The sequence below is a fragment of the Schistocerca gregaria genome, chromosome X, assembly GCF_023897955.1.
Source record: "Schistocerca gregaria isolate iqSchGreg1 chromosome X, iqSchGreg1.2, whole genome shotgun sequence".
NCBI classification, from domain to species: domain Eukaryota; kingdom Metazoa; phylum Arthropoda; class Insecta; order Orthoptera; family Acrididae; genus Schistocerca; species Schistocerca gregaria.
The window spans coordinates 330,247,294-330,256,873 of NC_064931.1; the positions used below are offsets into that span (position 1 = coordinate 330,247,294).

General features: G+C 36.7%; 1 protein-coding gene across 1 annotated transcript in view; it reads left to right on the forward strand.

Annotated features, from left to right (window-relative positions):
• Window positions 1-6,613, forward strand: part of LOC126298871 (F-box/LRR-repeat protein 5-like) — a 103,819-nt gene extending 97,206 nt beyond the window's left edge. Inside the window, exons 5-6 of the mRNA XM_049990386.1 lie at window positions 2,972-3,136; window positions 5,068-6,613. Coding sequence (XP_049846343.1) covers window positions 2,972-3,136; window positions 5,068-5,500 — 598 coding nt within the window. The 3' untranslated portion in view covers window positions 5,501-6,613. The remainder of the gene's footprint in view (window positions 1-2,971; window positions 3,137-5,067) is intronic.
• The last annotated feature ends 2,967 nt before the right edge of the window (window positions 6,614-9,580 follow it).

Sequence of the window (9,580 nt, forward strand, 5' to 3'; positions counted from 1 at the left end):
GTGTTATGGTGTGGTTGTATGTAACATGGAGGGGGCTTGCAGCCCTTGTTGTTTCGCGTGGCACTATCACAGCATAGGCCTACATTGATTTTTTAAGCACTTTCTTGCTTTCCACTGTTGAAGATCAATTCGGGGATGGTGATTGCATCTTTCAATGTGATCGAGCACCTGTTCATAATGCACAGCATGTGGCGGAGTGGCTACATGACAATAACATCACTGTAATGGACTGGCCTGCGCAGAGTCCTGACCCGAGTCCTATAGAACACCTTTGGGATGTTTTGGAACACCGACTTCGTGCCAGGCCTCACCGATGATATCAATCCCTCTCCTCAGTGGAGCACTCCGTGGAGAATGGGCTGCTATTTCCCAAGAAACCTTCCAGCACCTGATTGAATGTATGCCTGCAAGAGTGGAAGCTGTCATCAAGACTAAGAGTGGGCCAACACCATATTGAATTCCAGCATTACCAATGGAGGGTGCCATGAACTTGTAAGTCATTTTCAGCCAGGTGTCTGGATACTTTTGATCACAGAGTGTAGCTATTTGTAACTTGATTGGGGGAGAAAAAGAAAAACTTACGTAGAGTATTGTAATCCCCCAACAAATTTTGAAGTGGCTGATAGTGCAGCCATTGCATAACATGACGAGAGTGGTATCACTAAACAACAAGACATTGGTACCTTGAGAATCCTCCAGTTGCTATAGTGTTGACTAGGACTTATTACTTGCAACATTACATTGAAGAATAGCTGTATCTTACATGCAGAACAACATCCCACTAGACAAAAACTCAAATTTTCTGCTTCAGTGTCGCATCTTGTGAGAGAATTATTAAATGTTTCACTGAGGGATAAGGGATTAAGAGTACAATTTGATGCCACTACCAGAAATAAGAGAACAGTCATGGTGTTGCCATACGTTTCCTACCATATTGGCATGTTAGAATTACACTAACAGTGGTAAGAACACATTCACATAGCCGTATCCTTAGCTGCATAAAGGACTGGGAACATCATTGAACAATAAAGTCCTTTGTAGTTTCCAGAGCAGTGAATAGTAGCACACACTGTTGGCTACAGACTGACTTCGCATTGTGAAAACATCTGGGTGGCAACTGGTGCCCAGTACATGTATTCCTTGGCTAATGGATGCGTTTTGACCAGCGGCTGGACTGCAAAGCAAACATGCTGTTATCAGTGAGAGGCCCATTAATGAACACTGACACTATCAATTACTGTTCGTCAAGGATGATATCAATTATGACTGGCAGAAAGTAGCATTTTCCAATAAATCAATATTGTCCTCAGCAAATGACATTCCAGGTGTGTAGGCTGCAAGGTGCCAAATTCAACCTCAAATATGAGGTTTGGAACTTAAATAGTGGCAACTATTTATTCACAACTGATACAAAAGAGTTTAAAGTTTTCACCTGTTACTGTCCTTCAAAGTAGTCACCAGTGTTGTCTAACTGGCCTGACCCTACACCAACTACCTATGACAACCTTTGGAACATCACCCTGACTGCTGTGGAGGAGGTGGCAGAAAATGAGATATATATTATCCACCTCATGGACTTAACTTCCTCACACAAAGAAATGGAAGACCTGTGCACGAACATTAAGTAGCTAGGAAACCACATTATGTGCCATTTTAAAGGCCAAAAATATCTTATTAAGAATCTAGGACTATTTATTCTGCTGATTATGTGCTTCGTACTTATAAACACATGAACACAGTATCAGAAAAAAATCTACCATAAGTGGAATCCAAACTGAACTCTGCCATCACACTGTTGCCTTCCAGCTTGTTGACCATTCTCTCAAGCTATAAACACATTAGACTAACTGCTGCAGCATTGAGATATTTCTTGCTACTGTTCCCCACTTGATACCACCTTATGATAGTAATGGCATTTCCTAGGGCTGTAATTTTGACTATTGCACCACAATTTCCTTCTGTGTTCTGTAGGCACCAAGAAAACATTCTCAGGTTTCCTGCCACATCAGTTCACAGTGATTCCATGGCTATTTGGAAGGCATATCCTCTCCTTACAGCATATTGTTAAGATGGAAAGAGAGTATATACCTTTCAAAATTTCATTGCATTTTACTCCATGAACACCTTCATTTGCAGGTCAAGGTGTTGATCCTTCAGTTGCATTCATAATTACAAGTGTTTACATTTATGAGCAGTACTGTACTAATGTGACTGGTTCTTGCCATATTTTTGTAATTTCAGATGTACCTAATGGGCCTGATAATAGCCCAAGTATTAGTCATGCAGGAAATGTGGGGACTACGTCAAAATTTAAAAAAAATTAAAAAATGCGAAACAAGTTGCAGATCATCCAATTTCAGGATGATAACGCAAAGAAGACTTGCCAAACCTTACTTTATGAAATGTACAAATAAATAAAATACCCCATTCACAAAAAATTATGATGTAGATATTACCAAATTCTAAAATTCCTTGTTTATTTATGTAGTAAAAAATATTGTGAAAATGGTTTTTTATTTTCAATAACTTTGTCATCTCTGAAGTGAAGTGAACTCTAGGCAGATGTATTTATAAAATCATTTCTCAAGTGCTGCTATAAATTACAGCAGCTTGAATGAAACAACATATGTTTATGTTTCCCTCTGCGAAACTTCAATTTATAATACTCACTTTTGTAGTATCATAATACATATCTTTCAATACACATCTATTATGGCGGCAGATCTAGATATTCTTAAGTGAATGAGTATAAAAGTTTCAACCTAACTTTCAGAAATTTAGCAATTCTGATGCAGTTATTCAAGTCTTATCACTGTTCTTTAGCCCAGTCTGTGAGTGAACAAAAAATAGCACTATAAATTTGAAAAAGTGTCCATTATTGTAGTGTAAATGTTAGTGTGTAGTTTTGTATGAAGTAAAATCACACACATCATGATGTTATGTATTTTATGTATATATTTTTATCTTTCAGTATTCTTAACCATCTTCCAACTATTGGACATGGGGTTGTCTTACTTTGCATGTCAGGTGTCAACTTGACAGATGATCTTGTGAGACTAATGCTGCTAAGCTGCCCTAATCTTGAGACCTTAGATCTTAGCTACACTTGTATTTCAGGATACTTCGCATTTAGAGGGTACGTATCAAAGATTTGTATTTCTTATGGACACCACATAAATTTCGCATCAACAGTTCAATGCTATTTTCTGTTTGGTAGCACTTGAATACTGCCTAACACGTAGTGAAGGAATCATGAAACTGAATTGCCAAATTCTGTTTGACAATTGCATTTGTTTTATTTTTGTTCCTTTCCAGTAACCTTTGAAAAATTCAGCTGTTTTCTCGTATTTGCATTTAATTCATCTGCATTTAAAAAGCTGTTACAGAAGTGTACATCTAAAAATCTCTTTCTTCTATTCAAGGAGGTTAACTAGGCAATTTCGAATTATGCACATACATAAAACATTCACAGACATGAAAGCCACATTAATAACCCCTGTATCAACAAGGAACTGTACTGTGACATTGTCATCAGTAGCTTGATATTTAAAAACGAAATTTAGAAGATAACACGTCCAGTGAAAATCAGCTTCCATCAACAATTTACTGGCTCAAATAATGTGCTTATCTGCCCTTCAATTAGTTATTTTTTAAATATCAGCAATACACTGCTGTATAAATAACATAAATAACTCATTCATATACAAACAAGTTTCAGCTAATCCACCATCTGACATGTAAAAGATCTTTTGTCTGCACTTACATGAAGATGAAACACTACCCACCAAATATTCACCCCCTCTCCCCCCTTGCCCCCCTCTCCCCCCTTGCCCCCCTCTCCCCCCTTGCCCCCCTCTCCCCCCTTGCCCCCCTCTCCCCCCTTGCCCCCCTCTCCCCCCTTGCCCCCCTCTCCCCCTTGCCCCCCTCTCCCCCCTTGCCCCCCTCTCCCCCCTTGCCCCCCTCTCCCCCTTGCCCCCCTCTCCCCCTTGCCGCCCCGCTCCCCCCTTGCCCCCCCTCTCCCCCCTTGCCCCCCCTCTCCCCCCTTGCCCCCCCGCTCCCCCCTTGCCCCCCCGCTCCCCCCTTGCCCCCCTCTCCCCCCTTGCCCCCCTCTCCCCCCTTGCCCCCCTCTGCCTCCCCCCTTTTAAAGGGCGTTGCAATTTTCCTTCCCTAATCCGATGGGGGAAAATGACCTTGCTGTTTGGTCCCCTCCCCAAAATCAACCAATTATCTAATGATAAGCTTAATTCATCCATTTGCTTCAATCTTTTAGTTATAGTTGATAATGAAAGACCTATGGTGCTGAAGATATAATACATGAATACATTCATTTGAGAGTTTGTGTCTTATGAAGCTACATTTTGGTCAGTATCTTTCCTTTATGTATCTTTGTTGAGGTATCTTTCAGAGCTGTCTTCTCAGGAAAAACATACTACAGTCTAAATACACATATTGATGTAAAAAACATATCTGTAATTTTTATTGTAATATGGCTTTCTGATCAAATGGGTAGTTGTCAGACTACAAATCCAAGGGTCCATGGAGTGACTACTGATCCTGTCATTTATTGCTTATTTTGTCTCTTGATGGTAAATGGTTAATGTGAAAAAAAACAAAAAAACAAGTTGCACCTTAGTTGGAAATCGAAGTTAAACTCTGTTATTCTGCAACTACCTGGGTAATTTAGTTCAAAGCTTGTGAAGCAGTGCTGTGTAGACCAAATCTTTGGGTTGAAGACAACTTTACCTTTAGGATAATACATTTATTAACCGTTTCAATAACTGACCAAGACTAGAATAACTGCTTTACAGACTCATGTGTAAAACGAGTAAGTGTTAGAAAGACCATTCACAGTTCTTTGCTGAACAAATCACACTCTGAGCTGTGTATATTATTATGGCTGTAAAATAATGGTACTCTTTTAATCACTTAATAAAGTAGTTCCTTTAGAAAATTTTATTTGATGTGTGTAAAGTATTTTGATTTTCACTTAACCTTTTTAATCTACACAAGTTCAGTTAACAGGTACAGAAAATATTTAAATGTAATTTTTTGTAAAATATTTTACAGGCTGCACGAATACAAATGCTGTAGACGTCTCAAATACTTGAGCTTCTCAGGCTGTAGGAATCTGGTGGATGAATGCATTGTCAACCTTACGAAGTGCTGGCTATTTTTAGAGCAAACACAAAGTAATGATGATCATATTACAGGACTCATAAGTCTTAGCATGTCAGGCTGTGAGAGGTTAACATCAGGCTCTATAAGTGCATTACTTAATGTTCCAAAGTTTCTGCACAACTTAAAACATCTTGATTTCAGTGGATGCTTTAGATTTTCTTCTGAGAGTCTGTGTGAAGTTGCTAATGTGTGCCCAAAACTGGAACCAAAAAATTTATATTATTGTCACAATGTTTTAAATGGACCATTCATGCTGGAAGCTAATGGTTGTAATAACTTGGAAAGTGCTAAGCGTAAATGCTGTAGTTTTCCAGAGTACTGAACATTTGTTCCATGTGGGAATGTCATTATTTTTATAAATGTGTTAAAAGATTGTTGTTATGAGACTGTTGTACCAGATATTTTGATTTAATACTTTTCAAGTATTTATTATTTCTTGTTAGATCACCATAGCATCTTTATATTTAAGGAAGCAATGTAACCTTCCTTGTGAGAACTGTACTTAGTATTTATTTTTTCTATGTTTAAGTAAGTGCAACTTGGAAGACTACTTAACAAATTGTCTGGAGAGCTTATTCACCAGTAAAGTGTTCGTTTTAAATGTCTTTTTGTACATAGTCATTGTGAATTTTTTTTATAGATGTTAGTGATCGGTAGTTACCAAGTAGTGGTTTGTGTGTGTGTGTGTGTGTGTGTGAGTGTGTGTGTGTGAGAGAGAGAGAGAGAGAGAGAGAGAGAGAGAGAGAGAGAGAGAGAAATGTAAATGTGAATGCATGCATTTGTCATATTGTTTGTATATGTCTGTGGCTGTGAAAATATTAATAAGAATGTTATTTAATAAAACTAGTTTTTTTTGTTGCATTTATGAAAATGTTAACATATACATTTGTTTTAGGAAGTCTCCTGTCTTAATTTGAAATTATATGTTTCCAACAAACAATACAAATAATATTCTGACAACATTAGTTTGCAAAATATAAAATGAAATCAGTTCTTTGTCCCCATTCAGTGTGTTTACTCCCTTCATAACACTCAGTATTGCTGAACACCATGAAAGTAAGTGGTTATTATTTACAATTTGGAAAATGTTTCCATTACATAGCTAAAATTTAATTTACTGTAAAATATACTACACCCAACAAAAAATATTTCTGATAGACAGGCATCCAAAAATGCAGAGTATTATGATAAACAACATACTGCTGTTTGTTAATGTTTACACAAAAACAGAGTAAACAAATTTTACAATTTTTATTTCAGGTTCAACATAAGCAATAAATAATTCTGTATACAATTAACAATTCTGTAAGCAGTTTAACATCTGTTAGTATCCCAATTCACCTTTCATGTGTAGGACAGCAGTAGCTACAGAAAGAAATTAATATGTATTCATTCTATAATTGCATAATTAAAGTTTATCTTTATTTCTAACACATTCACTGTCTTTGGTGATTTAATAGTGTTAGATCAGTGCATCCACAACATCTCTGCTGTGTATAAGTGTCCAAAAGTGTCAAATGTTTCTATGCTGTACAACCAGGTCCAACTTAAATCTCATGGACATGCAGGCTTATCAGTAAGATTTTATTTTTTGCTGTTTATTGTTCTCAAATGTTCTCAACAAAAAGTGGTGATTCATTCTATTCAATCTCAGCCCATGAAGAGGTATGAAAAACAGTTGAAATTTACTGATAATTTAAATCAAAATATTAGAAGATTCTGGATGCAGATCTGAAATGGTGTCATGTGATGAAGGTGACAACTGTTTGGTTCTGAATGTGACTAAATATTTTTTAAAATTACTATTAGTAGTTGATAATAATGAGGGGACTTACTGTCTAATTGATACTTAGGGATGACCTGTTTGCAGTCTGTTATTGTTTGTGAGAAGCAACATGTGGATTGTGAGGAAACCAAGACAAAATCACATTGTCAGCAGTCAATTTCCTGCAGTAATATATTTTTCACTGTCATGGAGTGTTTTTCTTCAGATTTGTATTGTGAAAATTATTAGCTTACAATACTTCAAAAAAGTGACCCTATAACATGATAATGGTATTCCACCAAGTCTGAGTAAACAGTGGTTTCTTCTCCTATAACATAGGATTCATTTGAGCAGCAGTACGGAAGAGTCACATGTACACACACAGCATTCAATCTGAGTCTCATCGAGAGTCACAAATGGTTGCCAACACCAGAAAATAGGTGGAGTATTTTTCTCAAGTAGCTGCCTGATGGCAGTCATGTGTGTAGCTTCCCATTCATTTTATCTTAGCGTCCACAGCAAATGTAGTGTACTGATTTTGGTTTGTGTGTTTGGTTACTTCGTTCTGCAAAAGTGATCAAGAGTTGTTTATTCGTCTTTCTACCTAATGACCAAAATAAGTAATTATATAAAACTAATTTTTTCGTAATAGTGAAAAAGAATAGCAGTATTTGTGCTATTGAAGAGATGAAATTATTTATTAATGTACAGACATCTAGCGAGTGTTGAAACTGTAGTTAGCCATTCATAATATGTATCATCAGGCAATAATGAGTTGCACGTATTGAAACGTCTGAAGAAATTTCATCACAATATAATGACTATTATTTTTTTTATTTTTATTTTATTTATTTATTTATTTTAAACTTCAAAGCCAGCAACCAAATCACTGAAAATCTCACTCAGCAGCGCAAAAACTGTTGGTATTTTCAGATGGCTATGGGAAACTGGAACCACTTCACCAAATGTTAATATTTTTGTGGTTTGCTGACCATCAAACATCACACTTGAGAGATGTTGCAGATAGATGTGCTATAGCACTGTAGTAAAGAGGATGAGAGACTTTCTTAGCAGCATGTCACCCGACATTATAAAATGGCCACCAGCAGAAGAAAGAGCTGCTATAGAAAGACTTGGTTTACCAGGAGTCATTAGTGCTACCAATAGCTGTCCCATGAAGATACATCAACTTTCGTATGATCTATGTTGATAGTTATACAGAAAAGTAGGTATTCCACCAAGTTTCAAGTTGTAAGAGATCACGAGAGAGTAATTAGGAACCTTTTGTGGGGTGCCCTGGATCTTTTCACAGGTCACTGCATTTAGCCAACACCCTTGAGGAGAAATGATGGTGAACTTTGTATTTTGGAGGACACTGTATACCCTTGTGCTGTTTGATAACTGCTTACAGGAACTTAGAGATTTTGACAAGATAGCAGAAATATTTTGATTTGACATTTTTTTTAAAAAAAAAAGATGTCTTGTTGAACAGTGTTTTTGCCTTTTCAAGCAAAAATTTCAGCAGTTGTGAATATTAAACTGAAAATCATCCATGAGAGAATTTTATTACGGCTTGCTGTGTTCTTGTTCAAAATTGTCCTCAGTTGCCAAAACATATAAAACAGGTAATTGTATGAAACTCATTTGCCTGCAGTAACGATAAAGAACTAATCTGGTCCACATCCAGCCTCTAGTCTCTCAACGAGAAATGATGCCTTCGATAATGAAGTCTCGTGTGCATCAATGTTGTTAGTTAATTACAATGTTATACTATGCTATACATGAATGAAATTGTGGCTTTCTTTAAGATCCAGTATAACACTTCCGAAAGGAAAAACCTTATGCTAGATGTCAAGTGGATACTTGAAATTAGAGATACATTGAACTGAAGTTCTTCACAGAAAGTCATTGCTGCTGAGTACAATCCTGGATGAGCAACTATTTATGACCAAACCTTAAGAGACAAAGAGACAATCAAAAGCGTGTGGGAAAGTTACAATAAACGTGATGGAAAAGAGGACATAGGAGGACAGAATATGAAGATATCTGTCATTGCTGGTGCTGAAGCTACAGGTATCTTCCTGAAGTAAATTATGTAGCAGTCAAAAACATAGAGTAGTGATGTATTGCTTGTAAAGCTGTTGTGTGATAAATCATACTGCCATCACATATCATAATTGCAGCAACAAAAAATTGTGACATGTCTCGTAGTGAGTGATACTACTGTGTAGGTACACAGTCAAGAACTAAGTTTTTTTCTGAAAATGAATGTATCTTTGGATTTAACAATGTATAATCCGTATATCTTTACACTAAATTTAAGGCACTTTCAGTAATCTGCCACTTCCAGTAATCCAGCACCCATATGTGCAAGGAATGGCATTTGTAAATTTGTAGGAAGTGTAATCTACCTAGAAGGAACCATTGTTCTTTATTAGGAGTCAAAAAGCTGTAGTAACATATTCTGTGAATAATATTAAGTATGTATTGTGTAAGATCCTGTTTCGAGTGTCATCAGTACTATATTAAGTGTTACAAGCACAAATAAATAGAATGGTAAAATAAAATCACTTTTCGGTACATAATCTCGAATTAGTTTCCCTGTCCAGAGGTACAAGTAATATTGGATCTGATATG